This window comes from Motacilla alba, chromosome Z (assembly GCF_015832195.1).
Source record: "Motacilla alba alba isolate MOTALB_02 chromosome Z, Motacilla_alba_V1.0_pri, whole genome shotgun sequence".
NCBI lineage: Eukaryota > Metazoa > Chordata > Aves > Passeriformes > Motacillidae > Motacilla > Motacilla alba.
The window spans coordinates 17,410,024-17,429,392 of NC_052046.1; the positions used below are offsets into that span (position 1 = coordinate 17,410,024).

The following is a 19,369-nucleotide window of genomic DNA, read 5'->3' on the forward strand; positions in this document are numbered from 1 at the left end:
TTCATGTCTTCTCTCAAATCCAGCAGTAGCAATGAGTATTCCCTTCTATTCAGGAAAATCTGGAGTTGCATCATGTGACCAGCCTCTTTTGAGGCATCCCAGTAGATAGCTTAAGGCATGGTTTCCATATCCACTGAAAAGGGCTAATGTGGCAAAGGAGTTACAAATGTTTGACCTCACTAGGATTTCCTTGTTGTGCCATTTGGTCTCCCCACACTTCCACATGCTGTACCCATTCCCAAGCAGTTTGTTGAACTAAAGATAATCTCTGCCAGAATGGTTACTTTAGGCTTTCATTCTGTGAAGACAAACCTTATTCTTGTTACAGCCCAAGCTGTAGGAATTAGAGTTCCCTTCTCTTCTGTGCTATCTGTGCAATCTGTGCAAACCAAAACCATTTTCTTTGTACCAAGTGGTAGTGGCATAAAGTCTGTGCTGAAGCTTTAATGTTTCTAGGAAATAACTTATGAACCATTTGTCTATTGTATGAGGTCACACAGGTACAAAATGGCGTAAATCAGGACAGAGATTTTGGGACTTGCAAAGGTAGAATTTCAAGCAGAGAAGCTCTGTAGAGCAGAGAGAGAGCAGCTCAGCCAGTGACCTCGTGGAGCAAATACCAGTCTGCTATACTGCAGGAGAAATTCTGGACTTTTCAGTGAGGCTGGCCTGAACAGGATTGCTCAGGTGCAAAGACAGAGCATGCTAGAATTGATTTTTCCTTTAAAAGTGCATGCATCTGTCATGCAGTGTTTTTTGCATCTAGCCTCAGGGAGTAGGTTGCCTGGAAGGTCCAAACACATGAGCTTTTTAGTCTTATGTTTTTCATCAAGAAGCTAGATGTTTACATCACTTGTTGAATTTGAGCTTTATACCCTGACATTTGGGTGAGATGTTTAAAAATAAAACATTATTTTATTTGCGTGCAAAAGTTCCCTCTTCCCTGTGTTGCATCAGAGCAGCTGTTGTTGTGCTCTGCTTTTTTCTTTCTGGGACTGTCTGTGACAGCCACCAGCCATCCTATTTACAGTCGTTAGCGCAAGGAAATTGGAAACTGGAGCTACTGGAACATGATTATCTTCTTCTTCATGTCAGGTTTGTCTTTTACTGTGACACAGCAAAATAAATATTTGTACAGCTAATAAGACATTTATCTAGAGATAAGCAGAAGTGCCATGTCCTTGTTGAATGAGCTGCTGATGTAGAGCTAATTTTGGTCCGGCTTACTAGAAGTGGTGATACAGAAGGGTGACGAAAGGGGACAACCTCCCCCCGGCCCACAGCCCCTTTATAATCAGAAGTGGAGAAGCCTCTAAAGCAATTGCAGCAAGATTTAGATAAGAACACTGCAGCAAGCAAATGCTGGCATGTTTGGTAGCCTCTAGGAAAGGACAGTCTTGTGCAATGTTTAGTTAAAGGCTTTACCACTTGTAAAGGTTCTTGACTGAACAGCAGTCTAGTTAAATTTCCTCCAGTTCAGTGATCAAAGTGAAATAATGCCTAAAAACTCAAGACTGTGCAATCCTTGTTTTATGAAGATAACAGTACACCATTGCATTTTTGTCACTGAGGAGTATGAAGAATTAAATACGACATAAATCTGTCTGTGAAATGAACAGTTTTGAACAGTGCATGCTAAGGGTCTGTCTGTTCCACAGGAATCAGTGTTTCGTTGTACTTTTTAACTTGTTGAATTCACAAAGCCCACAAACTTACAATTTAGAAAATGTGTGAAAAACAGAGACAAAAGACTTCAGTTGCTAAAGCTGCATTTTATTTTATTTTCTCAATCTTAAAAAAGATTCTTTTTATGGCACACAGCATCAGAATCAGCACCTTTGCATTTACAAATTACAGAGAAGCCCTGACAATTTGTTTCCCTAGTTTCAACTTTTAAATCATGCAGAAAACCTTACTCTTTGCTCCTTTTTTCTATGAAAGGCTTAACAGCACACTGCTGCAACAAAATCATGTTATGAGGGTTCCATTCACAAAATAAATTTACTGCATATTAGATGCTGTTTAAGTAATTTCATCATAAATGAAAACTATAATGCAAATGCATATATATATATATACACACATACACAGTGCAGCTTTTGTTATGTGCTATCTTGGTTTTTGTTATGCTCCAGCTCACAACAGTATCATTAGTGCAAAATAATGAGAGTTAACTGCAAAGTTATTTTTTAACAGCCACTTGGACATATTTCAACTAATTTTGGCCACTGTAATGAATTAATTTTCAGCATCTGATTTGGCAAGTGATTTCTCAAGCTCCTCTTCAGGATGAGATTTCTTCTGGTTTGGGATAGCAGGTAGGACACAGCTTGGTTTTAGATGCTGTCCTGATAGACCAGGCAAGAGAGAATAGAGGATCTGACTCTGAGAATGTCCTGGTTTTGGAGATCTGGAGATTGGAGCTGGTGGGAGAATAACTGCACCAGTCCGTAAGGACTCAGCATCCTGAGATGGCAGCTGAACTAGAGGAAATAGGAAAAAAGAGAAAGTGCACAGAAAGTGAAAAGCGTGGCATTTTTACAAATGATTTTGCAACTTCCTTTGAACTGTTGTCTCTTACTGTGTGTACTCAAGCCCGTACTTGAAAAATGTAATCAAAATACTAACAAAATACTGTATTTTTGTATTCAGATGAAGATAAGCCTGGCAAGGGTTATCTTCATCTGAAGGAAACAACTCCAGTGTTAAATGATTTACTTTTGATTTAGTGACCAGTAAGTCTTAAAAAGTTCAAAGATTTACTTTTGATTAGCAGAGAACCCATCATTTATCTGGAGGAGACTTGGTCTGTTTGAGAAATTTTTATAATATATTTTTTCATCAGAAATCACAGGCTGACTGTAACAGAGGCGTTCCATGGGAATATATTATTTCTAACAAAAATGGTCTATTGCTGAAGGTAAATGCTGATCAAAATCTACAGAAGATGAAATGGAAGAATGTGGGATGTTGTATCTGGGTTTCTCTAGGCACAGTCAATCATAAATGCAGGTCCACACATGCTCTGCTGTTCACAGGCCACAAAAGCAGCCCATTACCCTACAGCACACCAAGACACACCAAAACACTTGAGAGGCACACCCATTATGTATCTCTGTTCTCTTGTAACAAACTGTGGATTTAGATCATCCTTAATTTCCAACTCACAGTCATCAGTGCAACATTGTTTGTGCTTCAAAGCGAATATAGTTCTGTATTTTCTTTAAACTGAAATCATCTGTCTTCAGTGAAATCATCTGTCTAAATTGAAATCATCTGTCTTCATACAGACAACTCACTAATTCCCTGATTTTTCAAAAGGAGAATTCAAAACCATAATTGTAGACCTACTTTTCTGTGCTGTCCATTTGTTGTGAATTGCATTAGCTTCTTTTCATTTTATCTCTATTTTGTTCACAAGCTCTTTGTATACAAACAGTTTTGTTTCTTATAGTTTAAGCATAAGAAGAGTTCTTTCTAGAGTTATATCATCTCTGTTTTTGGCAACAGAATCTTCTTGCAATTTTTTACATTCATTTTTCATTGGCTGTCTTCTCATTGCATTTGTGATTTCCTTCCATCTGCATATTTGTGATGAATTATCTTTCCTCTGAAGTGTTCTAGCTGGAAATTTTGTGCTTCATTTAATTTGCCCCACTGAAAACAAATGTTACCTCTCTAATGTTGGCAGTGGGCCCTCACTGCATATATTTGTCCATCTATATATCTAGATGTATATCTGTATCTATATCTATATATATATGTGTAATATATATCTATGTCTATATCTATCTCTGTATCATCTGTATCATAGATGATATCTGTATCATCTATCTATCTATATCTATCTATCTATGTATCTATTTCAACTATACACGTGGTGCAAAAGAGGCTAAAGTTCTTGTCATAATCCCTTGAAGCATGCACCTTATACTAATTTAGTAATTGATTATTTATTTTTCAGGAGCAGTACTTTCCTAAAGCTTACCAGGTATGGATTTAGGGCAAAGCAGAATCTTCATGGAAAGGATTTAGAAAATTGGTAGATTCTTTTCTTTTTAAGCTAATTTCAATTACTATTCAAGTTGTGATTACCTGAGCAGGCAGTGTTTACTACAACTGCTTGGCCTCTAGCAGGGTACTGTAATTCATGGGTCATATTTAAGATTCATTCATGTTCAGAAATTCAGTAAATCACTTCTCCTTTCCATGAAAAACACCCAAACCATTAATACTTTGCTTTAGTTGGTGATGAATTTGTGTGAAGCTGGGATGGCTATATACAATAAATAAGACCATTTGTTTTCTGGCACATGGTAGAATGCTTTGAGTTCACTAAAATTCGGGTGTGCATTCAACAAATATTGAAAGGCTCACTTGTGTCCGTCTTTGGAACATAGTCATATGTTAATATATTCAAAGTTCACATCTGTGTGAAAGTATCTATAAAGCTTTATGTACATAATTAAAAGCTTTAAATGATGGACTTAAGTAGGCCAAAACCACTGTAGCTTAACTTCAACCCCATGACAGAGCAGCCATCACAAACTCATGCTCATTCAAAGAATCCAAACATCAGTGCTTTCCACATTGTCCCACATACTGTGCTCAGTTTAGGATATTCAATTTAGGATTTCAGGGCTGGTACATGGATGGCTCTGAAACAGTGCATATAATGACTAGTATTAGTACATGTATTGAAACACATGAGCCTGGAACCAGAGCTGGGATCTGTGGGAGGCCCCAGAAGCTACATACAGGAAAAGCACCATTATTGATTCACACACAGAGGGCAGAGTCAGTCACCAAAGACCTGAACAGCAAGAGCTACTGGTTCAGGAAGCCTTTTCCACTCAGTAGAGACTCTGGAGTGGCTGCTAGTACAAACTGCAGAGGCAAAAATAAGGCTGTCAGAAAGGCACTGCCCAAGAAGTATGGAGTCTGGCAGAAGAATGGGTCTTAGACTCCCCTCCTTTGCAAGCAGTGGACAACAGTGGCCTTCTGCAGCGATGTAGGTGCTTTGTGGAATACTTTGCTGTTAACTCGGGAAAGAAGAAATGTCAAATCATGATAAATAATGGCAAAAAACAACCACAGATCTCCATAAATATTGTTAAATGACCTGTAGAAGTAGATTTTATGTTTATTTTTTAAATTTGTTGTTGTGGTTTTTTCCCAGCAATTAATAATGTCAACTTTTTGTGCATCAGACACATGTTGTCTCCTCTGATGTTTCCAGAAACATCAGACCTTCTTAACTACATGAAGAAGCAAGAGCAGCAGAGTTTTCTACAAGTCCCATATTTGTTTGAAGAATTATTCTGGCATTTTGTGAGGAGTGTGTGACAGTCTGTTTTCCAGGGGTTGTTTGAAGTGTTGCATGATGAGATAGAAAGAGTGTGTGGGGGATGAAGCAGCAGCATGCAGAATAGGAGATGCAGTCTGTGCTGATGCTACTGAAGAAGTCATATGAGGGATCTCTTGCCCTGGGAACATCTAAGGGTTAGAATTTATTGTTTAAAATCACTCAAGTACTCTTCCCAGGCTACTGTTTCATTCCTATTTTCCTCTTTCTAATGTGTATTTTAAAACATTTTTACTGAGAGATTTAATAATTTCTTCCTTCTTTTTTCATTGCCCTTCCTTTTTGTGGGGAGATACTTCTTCTTTCTCTATCTCTGAGTAGTTTCAGTTCTCATTTTAGTTTTTGCTTATTTTATTGTTTCAACTTCTTGGTAATGTTTTTTGTTTTTTTTTTTCTTTTTTCCTTAGTGTATTTATAACACACATCTTCTGTATTAAAAATACTAGAGAAAACACAAATATTTATACTCAGTATTTGTTGCTGGAGCACTTTACCTGGATGTCCAAAAGGGTAATACTTTTAGGGCTGGATGGAGGAGTGATATCTCATACTGAAATGAAACTTTAATCTCATACTGAGATGAGACTTTGAAACAGTTATTTAGAAAGCTCTGTGAGCAAATATGTCATTCGTGTATACAGTCTATTTTGCAAATAATTTTGCTTTTCTGTTACTGGCTTCAACTAATGTTCAAGCAGTAACAGCACCTGGATAAATGTGCTGTGTTAGTTAATAAAACTGAAATTCTTAATTGTGACAATTGTATCTTATTTGTAAAACAGTTTTTGGCATGAGACTAGAACTAAATTCTTGTATGACCACTTGTATGAATTAATGCAAGAACAACAATTATTATGAAAGATTTTTTAAAGGATTTTGCTTACAACTATGATTTAACTGGAAGACACAGAGAACATGAATAGAAAGCTTAAAAACCAGAATGCTTGGATCTAGGGTTTTAAAAGCAATCAAAAGCAATTAAATTATTTTCTTCCTTCTGAGCAGACAGAGAACACCACCTCAGTAATTCAAACACCTTTTCTTCTTCCTGTCTCATGTAGAAAACAGCAGCAGTGCAGGATTTTGTATATCCCTATCCAACCCAACCCTGTAAGGCTGCCTCTACCTCATTTATAGCAATATTGTCATCACTGCAGGATTGCTTCTGACATTTAGATTATAAGCAGCAGGGAATCTTAAATTTAGGTCTGATGCTTTTGGACCTGGCTGATCCACAGGATGACAGTCAGTAAACTGTAAATTCTCATCCAATGGAGACTTGTGCTTTGTGGAGCACAAGAATGTGAGGTTAGGACACTGCTGGGAGTAGGGCTGATATCTGTGTATGAAGAAAACTCCAGTTGCTGGCTTGATCCAGCCTGGAACAATCACGGTCTTGACACTCTGTTGGGACTCTGGGAGTGGGGTGAAGCTCTCTTGCTCTTTAGGATCACTGCTTCCCCAAGCTGAACGTGAGCCAGCAACCTGCCCATGCTGAAATACAGCCAACAGCGTCCAGGGCTGCACCAGGAAGAGCACTCCCAGCAGATTGTGATAGGTGATTCTTTCCCTCTACTCAGATTGGGTGAGACACATCTGGAGTTCTGAGTCCAGTTCTGAGGCTCCCAGTATACAGAGGGAGGGGGACATACTGAAAAAAATCCAATGGAGGACAATGGAGATGACTAAAGGGTTGGAGTGTCAGCCTTAAAGGGGAGACTGACAGTGCTGGGACTATTCGGCCTCAAGAAGAGAAGGCACCTCAAAGGATCTTGTCAATATGTATAAATGTTTGATTGTGCAGAGTAATGGAGAAGGAGACAGACTCTTCTCAGTGGAGTCCTACCGAGGGAAAAGAATCAATGGCCACAAATAAGTACTAAGAAACTTTTTCCTCTGAGGGTAGTCAAACACTGGAAGAGATGGCCCAGTGAAAGCGTGTAATCTCAATCTCCGTTCTCCGAGATATTTAAAACAAAACTGGTGTGATTCTAGGCAATGTGCTGTAGGTGACTTCTCTGTGGACATGAGGGTGGACACACAGTCTCCAAAGGTGTCTTCCTACCTCAGCCATTCTAGGATGCAGTGAAAAACATGAAACCCCTCTCAAGCCCTCAGACACTAGTGATGGAGGCACGCAATGTGATACAGTAACTGACACTTGTCTGTACTTACTTTTGTGAGCACTGTGGTTGGGTATTGGAGCTAGGCTGTTCTGTACAGGAATACCATTTTTCATTTTGTGTTGGTCTATGGACATCTGTTGAAAACTTCTACCTGTGAAAGAAAAAGAAAATTATAATGGAAATAATTGTAACTAGTGTGGTGCACTGTGCATTTCTGGCTTCCAGAAAAGAAAAGAAAACTTAATTAGTATTTCTCAGAAATATGTAATAACAAGAAACCACTGACTGAAAAAAAAGAAGCTGTTGCTTAGTTCACTTTACACTCATAAAAAGGACAGATTGATTTAGTACAACCTTCACATATACCCTTATAGCTTCCTCTCGTATAATATAGCTTTAGGTCTTAAAATGGGCACCGTTTATTAGCTAGGTCTCTGTAAGAATCTTTGGACTCGAAATCTGTAAAATTATTCAAATAGATGTTTTGATTTCAAAATTGAAGGTTTAGTCTACAAAATGTCCTGATAGGGTCTCAGCCTTTGTAAGTATTAAAACAAAAATAGACTTCAATTGCTGGTTGGAAAAGGACATTGAAAGCTATTAGCAGTAAAGTTGAGCTTTGAAGGGTTTTGTTGGAGATGAAAGCATATCACAACCGATGGAAGGCTATACTGATCCTTATTAAACTATGTTTATGGCAGTATAATTCTCACCAAGAAGAGTATATACTGGAAAAGGAAAGGTTAATTGGTTCATTCTGGCATGTCACTGGTTAAAATTAAAGTTAACTTAGGTCTAATACTATTAAAAAAGACAGTATGTTAGATGATGTAATGCATTTCATCACATAAAGGACACGTCTAATACTGAAAAAGTAGAAACTCAAGCACTAAGTCAACATTTTTACCCGATCTTTTTCCTGAGCTGATCTTATTCTGTGATGCTTGAGTCCCTCTAATTATTTTTCTTGTTATCACCAAATCTGTGATGAGCCATGTAATGAGATGTTTTAGCAAGCAGCTGCTCATCCAGCACGGCTTTGCAACATAGCTCATTGAAGAGCAGGCATATGCTCTGTCAGCACACAGAGACAGGAGGAGACACGGGGTGGATGTAGCAGGACATCCTAAGCAGGAGGAAGAAATGGAATGATATTAATTGCCTTTGTGGCTTTGCAGCTGGTACTTGAAAATACCTATGTGTTGTTGGGCTGTGCTAGATAAAGATGTAGAAAAATAGTTTTCTAGAAGTTTTCTACAGGTGCACTGAAGTAGCTGTCATGGCTGCTGTAACTATGTCGATGACTAAACAGGTTTTGTGTGAAAGGAGTTACTGTGGCGTTGGTCAGGCAAACCACCATGTTACGGTGCAGCCTTCAGCTCAACATGGAGCAAGGCTCTGGTCTGAAAGCCACAACAGCTGATAAACATCGGGTCAGTCTGCTGGATCTTGTGGTTAAGCTGATGTGTTTGAGCTAAAGCATGAAGAATCTGTATGAGGAATCTCTCTTCATGCTAAAGCATGAAGAATCTTGCATGAAGAATCTCTGCTTAACAGAAACAGACTTCAGTTTGGTTTTTCTGTGTTTTACTCATTAACTTCTCTAGTGTCTAGTTGGTAAATTTATTCTATAGACCTCGCATCCACTTTGCACAAAGGACTAAATATATCAATTCCAATGATATATTGGAATTGATATGTAGCAGAGAATTGTTTGTTGCTCTCATTAGAGCAACTCAAGTTATACTGGTTTCTGTGATGCTTATGCTGAGAACTAATGGCTTATTGTGTAAGTACCATTATAGCTTTGATGATGGGAGGTTGTTGTTGCTATCAAGAGATATGTTCATTTCATAAATGGGATATCTGTCAGCAAAACAATGGTACAAAACATAACCATGTTTGCAAGGATGATGAATGCTTGGAAAAGAATCCTAGTTAAAAGTTTTGGCATCAAGTAGAAGTTTTCTTCTACTTTTCCTTTCTATCTGTTTAACATAACATCTGGAAAAATAGTTTTTTTCTCTCTGAGACATCATCTTTGCTGTCTCCAAGAGCACATTTATGAGTGCAGTTATTACTGAAAAAATGGAAAGAAAGCAATTTCGTTCTTATAAAATGCAGGGTCTGCATTTGGGTCCTTTCAGAGGTTGTATTTTTTCCCCATTTTTCCTTGCATTTAGGAAGGTGAACCACATAGTAGTGTATTTTGTGAAAAAGTTGTTAATGTTATGATGAATGTCTCAGAGTAAATGGGTTCTTAAATTTGAGAAAGTGACAGCCACCCTGATCAGTTTTGCTCTGCTTTCCTAGCCAAAAAATGCTTCCTGTTGAACTATACCATACTGCTTATACCATCATAAACTTAACAATAGCCCATTTTCCACATCACCTATTCAAGCAAACAGAAGGTACTGTAATAAAGCCTGTAATAAAGTATCATCTTACATCTGGAAATTCAGTAACCCAAAAGATGAGTGGATGATAGGCACCTCAGAGCAGTCCTATACTTGAGACAGGCTTCCTGTTACCCATATCACTTGGAATTCTCTACTCCACTACTTTTCCCTGTAGAATGTAGATGGCAGTGCATTTTGCAGAAAGAGATGATTGCAAAGCTCATAAGCAAATGCTTCAGATTTTTGATGCTAGCTCAGTACTGTGGGTGGCAAACTCTCATGGAATTATGACAGTTTTTAGTATAGACTGGATTTGCTCTTCTCAGTGAAGGGCAGTAATTCTGAGAGATACCAATGGCACAGTAGTAAGGTAACTCTCATTGCTACACACAGCAACCTCTCCCCTTTGTGTGAGTGTTAACGCCCAGCTGGTAAATTGACTCATCTTTCACTCCCAGGAGCACAGATAATAGAACAAAAAACCTCCAAAGGCTGTGACACATATATGTGCTAGCTGCCTTTTTTGTAGCACGTGAGCACAAAAACTAGCTTTGACTTTGACAATAGACATGGTCATGCAAGACAATCAACACTCTCTGTCAACAGAGAAAATAATTTTAAAATTGAGTTTTCTTAGATTATTGGTACCCATAATCCTGCCCTAGATATTCAGTGATAGGAAATTACATGTAGTCCCCCACAGTCATGAATGGAGAAATGAAGTATTAACATTTCAGTGTCTTCAAAACCTGGATGTTGTTTTTCCCCCCTCAGCTAAGTCTCCTGCAGAAAGAAAGAAAAATCAATTAAAAAAACCCAACCAAACAAATAACAAAAAACTCCACAAAAAAAACCCAAAAAACAAACCAACAAAAAAACCAAACAACCCAAAACAAAACCAAAAACCACCCAAACAAAAAAACCCCAAACAAATCGAAGCCAACCAACCAAACAAACAACCACCCCCCCAAAAACCAACAAAAAGCCAACAAAAACCAACAAAAGATATTTTTCCTCAGAGAGAGGGCTGCCTGCACAGCCTTGCTGGCTGGGCTGGAACCAGACTTTGCTTCTGATCCTTGTAAGTCCTGCAGGCACAGCACACTGGAGACCTGGAAGCCCTGAAGCTCATACAGTAAATGCAGTTCTAATTCACAGAAATTCAGGTGGTTTTAATTACAGGGGCAGACAGATTTAAACCACACACATTGGCATGAAGAGGGATAAGCAGATCTTTTTATCACGAAGGGACAATATCTGTGTTGTGCAATGCATTCCTGTCAGACACTCTTCCTTCCCAGAGGATTTTAATTCACATGTTTCAGAGGAAGATCCGTTTTGCCAGCTACAGGCATAGTTTCATTCTTGGAAAATGGTGTTAAATGTTAAAATGGAGTTAGTACAAAGAAAACTGGACATAAAGAAGACATTCAGGCTTTTTATTTTCTGAGAGAGATAACAAACTGTCAGAAATAAGATTACTTCCTTCCCTTTGGGCATGCAAAGATGGCTCCCATTATAACAACTAGATTTTTGTCATAGAATTTCCACAGAAACATTTTTTCTAGGTAAACCACCTATCCTTCTGTCCAGAGCAGACAAGGATTTAGCCATTTTCTTAGCACTGTAGTATACTACAATATTAAGGAAAATCTATAATCACATTTTAAATAAGATGGTAGTTACTTCCATATCAAATGTATTAATAGTCTAGCAAATTCCAACCAGAAATTTTCCCAGAAATAGCTGTCCTGCAGTTTGGTTTATCCAGCTTGAACTCATTCCTGCTACTGCTGTCAAGTTCAATGATCTTAAATATCTTAGCCTCACTGTACCCTATTACAGTGAGGTTGTAAAGCAGCCCTGCAGGTATTCTTGTGTTCCACATGTGAGCTGAACCTTGCAGAATTTAGTGTAGAAGGAGTCGTGCAGAAGTAATCATTGCTGGGCATGTGGAGTCTGGGACTCGTATGGCTGACTGAGCAGCTAAAGAGTGCATAGGTAAAAAAGTAGTGACACCCTTGGAGCAGTTCTATTAAGCTTTCAGGAATGTGGCCTCGCTTTCAGGAAGTGGCACTTTTAAAGTAGTTCCTTTTTACACCAAAAAGCTATTTCCAGCCTTTATTTGCACAATGTATGTATAATAACCTGTCATTCTGAAATTTGCTGTCTCTGCTCTAGTTGTCAGACATGTGTGCAAAGGTTTGCTTTTTTGTAGTTCACTTCACTTAGATTTCAGGACAGTTTGCACTATCATGCAGCTAACTGGGGGCTCTTCTTAGGGTTTCTGTTCACTCCCCTCTCCACAGAAGGGTAATGGCTACAAGTTATTGTAAAATTTTTACTCCTTTTAATGGTATACTGGAAAGTTTGGGGTTTGCTTTTGCTTGCTTCATTTTCAGTTAGATATTCAGTGGTTGGAAGGTATGCTAGATGTGTTTAGTTTTGGCATCGGACTAATCCCAAAGGAGATGAATTTGGAGACAGTGATATGTTAAAGTAAACTCCAGAATGCAGGCCAATCAGGAAGTTTCATTTAAACATGGACCAGAGTCAAACAAAATACTAGATCCCAAATCCAGCCAAACTCTGGTATCAAGTTCACCTTAGAATTCTAATGCTTTGCTTCATTACTGTTGTATTACAATTTCCAGACCTCAGCATAAAAGCATTTGCCCCATCTGTAAATTTAGCAAGCTTTGGAGAAACCATAAGAACAGCACATCAGGCCAAAGAGCTGGCAGCCAGGGCGGTATTCAGGGTGGGAAGGGGTGCCACTGCAGCCTGGAGTCAGAAGATAACTATGTGGGTAAAGTGGCATGGCATAAAGCTATCCAGCATGGCACTGGACCTGGCTGGATCCTGAAGCAGCTCTCAGCACAGTTACAGGTTTGAGGGCAAGACTGCTCCCCAGCATATCTATATCCAGGATTACGCAGCAGGTGTGGTAGTGGGTGTTAATGTGCAATTCACAACGCACATACATATCACCTGGATGCACTTATTGCTGAGGTGCCTTATATACTTCCTAGATACCTACATTTTTGCTTGCTCATCAGACCTACTTAAATCTCCTATTTCTTGTCAGCTTTCAACTCATGTCCTACCCACACGCTATCTGTGATGGTCACATAAAGGAGAAACTGAAAACAAAATTAAAAATAGAAATGTTATTTGTCCCTACTTTTTTTCTGACTCAGTTTGCCACATCAGTAGATACCATAGGATTTAGAATATAGAGAAGGAAAAAAATTACCTGATGGAGAACTGGGAAGTGAGGGAAGGAAGGGAGGGCACAAAAGCACATGGTGAGATCTATCAGAGTCTAAGCCATTCATCAGTTTGTCTGAAGAAGTTCTAGTACAGACTTTGTAAGAGAACCTTTGGTTAGAATCTGTGTTCCAGGGATCATTCAGCAAAGCCTGGCACCTGTGTGTGTTGTCCAGCAAATTGTGCTCACTCCTACTCTTTTGAGATTTGTATGGAAAATGGTGGGTACTGGAGCTGGAGGAGAAGCTTGACATTTTGCTCTGGGAAGCAGTTAAGAAGGAGTTGCCTGCAGTGATTGGTGGGAAGCTCTGGGTGGTGATGGGTGGGAGTCCCTGACATACTGATTTCTTCTTTTCTGCTATGAGGTACTTAGTATCTGTGGTCTTTCTTTTAAAGTCAGGGGTGGTCTTCCACTCATCTGGAATGTCTCTGCAATTTTTATTCATAATGCAATCAAAACGGGTGATGATATCATCTACTTCTGAAGTTTCTTCTCCAGGATATTGATCCCTTCTTCTCTCCTTCTGACTGGTTTTCTGATCATCTTTCTTCTTTTTGCAAGAGAAGATCTGGTTCAGCATACTGAATCGTCCTTCTTTCTTTATAAGTCTGTTGTTCTGGGAGTGAAACTGATGAACTGACTCATATCTACTGGAAATACAAAACAAAATGTGATGTCAATATTACCAAACAATGAGAAAATACCAACTGTGTAGCTCCCTTAAAGAAGCAATATTCTGTCCAAATACATTTGCACGGGTGGCTCAAGAAAATTAGCATTCCAAATTTGTAATTAACAGACTGAAAATGCTACTGTGTTAATTCACTCTTTCTGATAGGTGAATTGCCTTACAATCATCTTAATGATTGTAACTTAGCACAGCTATCTGGGAAAAAACAAACACATTTTTGCGGCTTCAGTATCTACCAGATGTGAAGATCTAATGATAATGAGAAGAACATGCTGTGATCTTTTAAGTCAGGTATTTGTATTATGTCATACTTGGAAAAAGGTGTTTCTGGTCATTGCAAACACTGTAAAAAAGGCACTAGTTCACCATTCCTACTGTCTCTTTCCCCTTTCCTTTTTCCTCTTTCCCACTTGCCCTTTCCCTTCTAGTCCTTTCCCTTGCCTTTCCTGTGCTAAAGAGGTCCAGCAGAGTTTCAGATTGGTCAAGATAATTACCTACACTGGTGTTGTTGCCTTTTCCAAACTAGAAATGAAACTCAAAGATAATTTTACTTTGGGAGGTAATATAAAAGTGGATCCTTACTGAAGGCCTTCAGGAGCAGTTATGGAAAGATGTCCACAAAAGCCCACCTCCATAAGGGTGAGTACATGTTTATAGGTTTTAGGAAATTAGCATAATTGATAAAAAGCATCAATTAGGAAGACAGGTGGTGATGGAATTCCCCCCCAGGTCAACCCCCTTGTCTGGAGCCCCTCCCTTGGTACTAGCTGTACTCTGTCCATGAGAATGTATCTCGCAGAGTTGTTCTCAACCTTGGTAGCCAGGAAGAACCAAGACAGCATGGGGTCTTGTCCTCTCTGGGACTTGGAGCTCTGGAATTTATTTTGTCTTTCTGCCTAGGGAAAGGCCATGGAAAATTACTGGGAAAACTAGCCACGAGTACAATGGGCGACAGAGCTACAAATATATGTGCAAAGAATACCGAGAACATATAAAAGAGAAAAAGGCAAAAACGCAAATGGTATCAGTATTGCTGTGGTGGTTTTGAGATGAAATTTTGGTTAATCTCTGACCTTCTCTAATAGACAGAGTGCAGGAGAAAGGGGAGAGGTAATATTACCTGTGTCTCACATAATACTAACTTCTGACTGAAAAGGACTGGAAAGCACTAAGAAATGGGGAGATAAATGTAAGTGCATACTTGAAGTAGAAGAATGGAAACTAATTAGATAACAGCTGCTGAAAAAGGAAGAATACAAAGAAAGGAAGATTGCAATCAGTAAGTCTTTTTTTTTCCCTTTTTAACAGACAAGAACTCAGAATAAAAAAACACATCAAGGTAGAGAACTAAAGAAGGCTAGGATAATACTACCAAACCCTTACTCTGATGATGAAAACTTGAGATTTATTTTATTTTCTGTCAAAACTGCTTTTGTGTTCAGTCTATCTGTCTGCCTGATTATATGAGCACATAGATAGTGCACAGATATTTCAAAGAAGTGGAAGTTACATATATCTGAAGGTTGAAATTATTCTCTTATACAAATTTTCTACATGAAGCTGACTGAGCAAGAGCTATACACATCTTCATAGCCCTCTGCTGCTTGGTAGAGAAGCATTCAACCTCAGTGAAGAGTCTGTGTAAAGAGAACTGATTGTAATGTTTCAACATTGGTGGAAAATGAAACGAGTATTGCCTATGGATCAAGGAAACACCACTGAGGGCCCAAACCCTTCAGGAGCATTCAAAAACCAAGACATTTGTTTTCTAGTCAGTGGCAACATGTGAGGGAGACGTGAACTTTACTGTTACCTGCTCTCCTGAGTCAGCAGCTTGATGCACGCCGTGTGCCCACAGTATATTGCATATGTCAGAGGAGTGTTTTCATTGATGTCTCGAGGGCTGCTGTCTATCCCCAGTTCTAGCAGTGTCTGCACACAGTCAGCTTTCCCCGCTGCTGCAGCCCAGTGCAAAGGAGTCCTACAGGAAAGGAGGAGTATCATTAAAATAGATTAAGAGATTTACAATCAAGGCTATTAATGACATAGTGACGTGTGCACAGGATACGCTACTTGTCCAGATTAATAATATACATTTTAAGAAATTCTCCAGCCAACTTATTCCACACTGTTGTAGCTGCATTTATTTAGCTGCAGATAAAGTAGATATGGGGCTGCAGAATACCTATACATTATATAATAGCATCTCTTCCACAGCTAGAATTGTAGAGTAGGAAAAGTGACTGAAGTTTTCAGAGTAGAATTTGAAAAAAACCTTCACAGTGTCCACTGCATAGGGGCAAACTCTTCTCATCTTTACACCAACCACAATTAGCCATGGTTGGCAGAGGACTGTCCATGAAGGTAGTAAGAGGAGCCTCTCCCAGATGAATGACAAGGACTGAACACATCTACCAGACTTTCCCAGTTTCTACCATAGGCACAGACCAGAGCACATATAATTGTTTTGAATCTGTGCAGGAGAATCAAACTGATTGTGTTCTTGGCATAAAATTTGCATCTTGTATTTAGAAACTTTTGTGCAGTTTCCAAATTGCTCTTGTGAAAAATATGAAAGAACAGACAACACCACAAAAAAAGTGTTTAAGAATAAAAACAAAGAAAATTCACATTTTCCTTTCTATTCCTTTTCAGTCCCAGTGATTTCAGATTGGGTGCAATCAGAAACACAATAGAGTGAAAATCTTATAGATGTGTTTGTAGCGAAAAGCTTACCTTTTCCCTCTCCAAGTATAATATATTTTGTGAAAATATCTGAGCACGTGGAATAGGTGGCCATGTCTTAAGGAACTTTCAAGTGTAGGTAATCTCCTCCCTTTGTTCTTCTTTCCATAGAAACACAGCCTGCTCAACTACATTTTAATGACGTTTAGAAACTGCTCCAGAACCCAGTTCATTTTATTTCTGTTCTATTTTATTGCACTTTTCCATGAAGAATGATATTATTTTAAGTGCCTAAAGGCCTAAGCCAAGAAAATTTTGGCTTCACTGAGCAGAATAATCAATGTGAACAGCCAGCTGGTTCTCTTTGCATTAAATAAATTTATGAGCAAAGTTCCAAGGAAGGTAGGTGTGGGGTGAAAAAGAGGAAAGATGACTATTCTGTACTTATGAAATACAGATTTAATCACAGAAGAAATCACAGGTCTTTTCAGAATGGAAGGTGAGGGTCCTCTGGTCCTACAGGAGTATGGTATTTTGATTTTAAATACAACAAGAAAACACTGTCATTTCTTAAATACAAATAAAAGCAGGATCTTGGCTTCAAGTTGCAGGACCCTGTTGAATTGTTTTAAAAAGAATGTTCACTTTTGATTGAAAGAAACTTAGGTGAGTTGTGGCAAAGTCCTTACGGAAAAAAAAAGTCTCTTTTTCTAGCACAAACAGAAAGCTAAATATCATTCTTTCAGTTATCATACCAAGTACAATACATGTGAGCTGGACTGGTTTGGAGTGTTTCTGAGCAAGCAGAGTTCTCTGTGGAGTGCAGGGCATTACTAGGCCATGGCCTGTGAAACAGGAAACATGATTACATAGTAGGCAGAGCTGGTCTCAGGTTATTAGAAAGGGAGCAGCAACTTCACAGTTTCCATGGTTACCTGTCATCCACATCAAGGGCCTGCAGGTTACACTTTGGGACCTTAGCCAGCTCACTGATGATATCACTGTAGCCTGCAGCAGCAGCAATGTGCATGCATGTTTTGCCATTCTCATCATCATAATTTATTATTGATGGTCCCTGCCAGTGGTCCAGAATGATGGAACACAGAATCCTGTTGCCACTCTGGAAGGAAGTTAAGAGAAGGAAAGTGTTTACAATGGAGCTCACACTAGGCTGCATCTTCTCTGCTAGAGAATGCTAACTATAGTAATAGTATTCTTCTGTGTTTATACCAGAATCTCCAGATATGAAAGCCAAAATCTTCCAATCTCCAGCTGGGAATTGTGCTTATTTTATGAATTTTATAAAACACTCCGAACGCTGGAAAAATAATAAATAATGAACCACTGCAAATGTCTCCAGAAGTTGTAAAGTGTAAATTACTTAATAGAAATTACTTGTGGTTTTTGCTGTTTTGCTAAGCCAGAGTCTAGAAACACAAGCTTATATTTTCCAACAGAAATTTAGGGCTGAAAAGAACCTCAGAAAACCAACCCATATCTGTGAGTCTGTCTCAGTACACTTAGAAAAGCCACATCAAATATTTGTTCAAGTGCTTCTTGAAAACTTTCTTAGCTAGTTTGCTCCTGTGTCTGGTGTCTTAATAGAAAGTCGACATTGTTGTCTAACCTGTAAATGAAATTGAACATTTTATATCCTACCTTAGTGGAAACAGAACAAAAGAATTCATTACTTTTTTATAACAGCAGAAACACAAGGTTGCAAAGGTCTTTCTGTGTCATCAAATTCAATCCCTGCAATCACTTGAAGCTATGTTACATCATTCATCTCATAAACTTTGTCCATTAAAGGCAATTAGGTTCCTTTTGCCCCCATTACTCTCAAAGGAACATAGTTCAAGAACTTCTTTGTTGTTATGATTTGTATCTCTAAATTCTATTCACACTCAGGGCTGATTATATCCTTTTGTTTCTGTTCCAGCACTATTATTTCTATTAAATACTCCTTTTCTCTTACTGGTACTTGTTCTTCAGATGTATTTATAGGCAACCATCACATCTCTTTTGAATTGTTCTCTTGCTGCTCTAACCAATCATGGTCTTTTAAGGTTTTTTTTTTTTTTTTTAAAGATGCTTTCTGTTTCTCTCATTAACCTAGTAACCCATTTCCTATTGTGTTTTAGTTGTTTTTCCTTGAAGAGGGATGATTAAAATTGTACTAGTCATACAATGATGTTTTTGCCAGATCTTATACAGTGACACTGCTCTTCCTTATTTGTGTTAGAAATACCTCTTTTGATATGTCATAGAACAGCATTTGCCTCATTCACAGCTGTGTCCCATTAGAAGCTCCTAGTCATTTTGGAATGACCCTTTACACTTCAGTACTTCCTTAGAATTTTTCCAAGCATAGAGTTTCTACTTTTGGGGAAGACCTTCTGTTACTAGCACCAAAGTGCCTGATTTACACATTTTACCCTATTCGATTTTGTCCCATTTGTATTGCTCAAGATTTAAATGCGATCCATATCCCTTTATGATATCCCCCTTCCTTCCTGGTACCATCTTTCAGTTTTTTATTATTGTCAGATTTTATCAGAAAGCTCCTGTCAAGTTATTATGAAAATATTAAACAAGAGTAATATCAAGTCCTATCCCTGAAAGTAATTTCCTTCCAGCCTCTATTCAACATTTAATCATACTCCTGTTTTCTGGATTTTAAGAGACAAATTCTTTTGCTTCTCTGCACTTTTGTATCTTATATTGTAAGACAGCTATTTATTCTAAATATATCTCTTAAAGGTGGGTAGACATCCATTATCTCAAGACTCTACCACACACTTTTCGTCTCTGCTCTTGGGATTCAGCTTCCTG

General features: G+C 38.5%; 1 protein-coding gene across 12 annotated transcripts in view; it reads right to left on the minus strand.

Annotated features, from left to right (window-relative positions):
• Window positions 1-1,772: 1,772 nt before the first annotated feature.
• The window catches only part of ANKRD55 (ankyrin repeat domain 55), a 47,889-nt gene continuing 30,292 nt past the window's right edge, over window positions 1,773-19,369 (minus strand). For 6 of the 12 annotated variants that reach the window (XM_038124879.1, XM_038124884.1, XM_038124886.1 and 3 more), the window contains 6 exons: window positions 17,473-17,657; window positions 17,293-17,382; window positions 15,666-15,833; window positions 13,147-13,811; window positions 7,541-7,642; window positions 1,773-2,483 (listed from right to left, as the gene is read on the minus strand). In XM_038124879.1, coding sequence (XP_037980807.1) covers window positions 2,239-2,483; window positions 7,541-7,642; window positions 13,147-13,811; window positions 15,666-15,833; window positions 17,293-17,382; window positions 17,473-17,657 — 1,455 coding nt within the window. In that variant the 3' untranslated portion in view covers window positions 1,773-2,238. Of the gene's footprint in view, window positions 2,484-7,540; window positions 10,674-13,146; window positions 13,812-15,665; window positions 15,834-17,292; window positions 17,383-17,472; window positions 17,658-19,369 lie in introns of those variants that run through there. The other 6 variants (XR_005255384.1, XM_038124880.1, XR_005255383.1 and 3 more) reach the window with 6 other exon arrangements.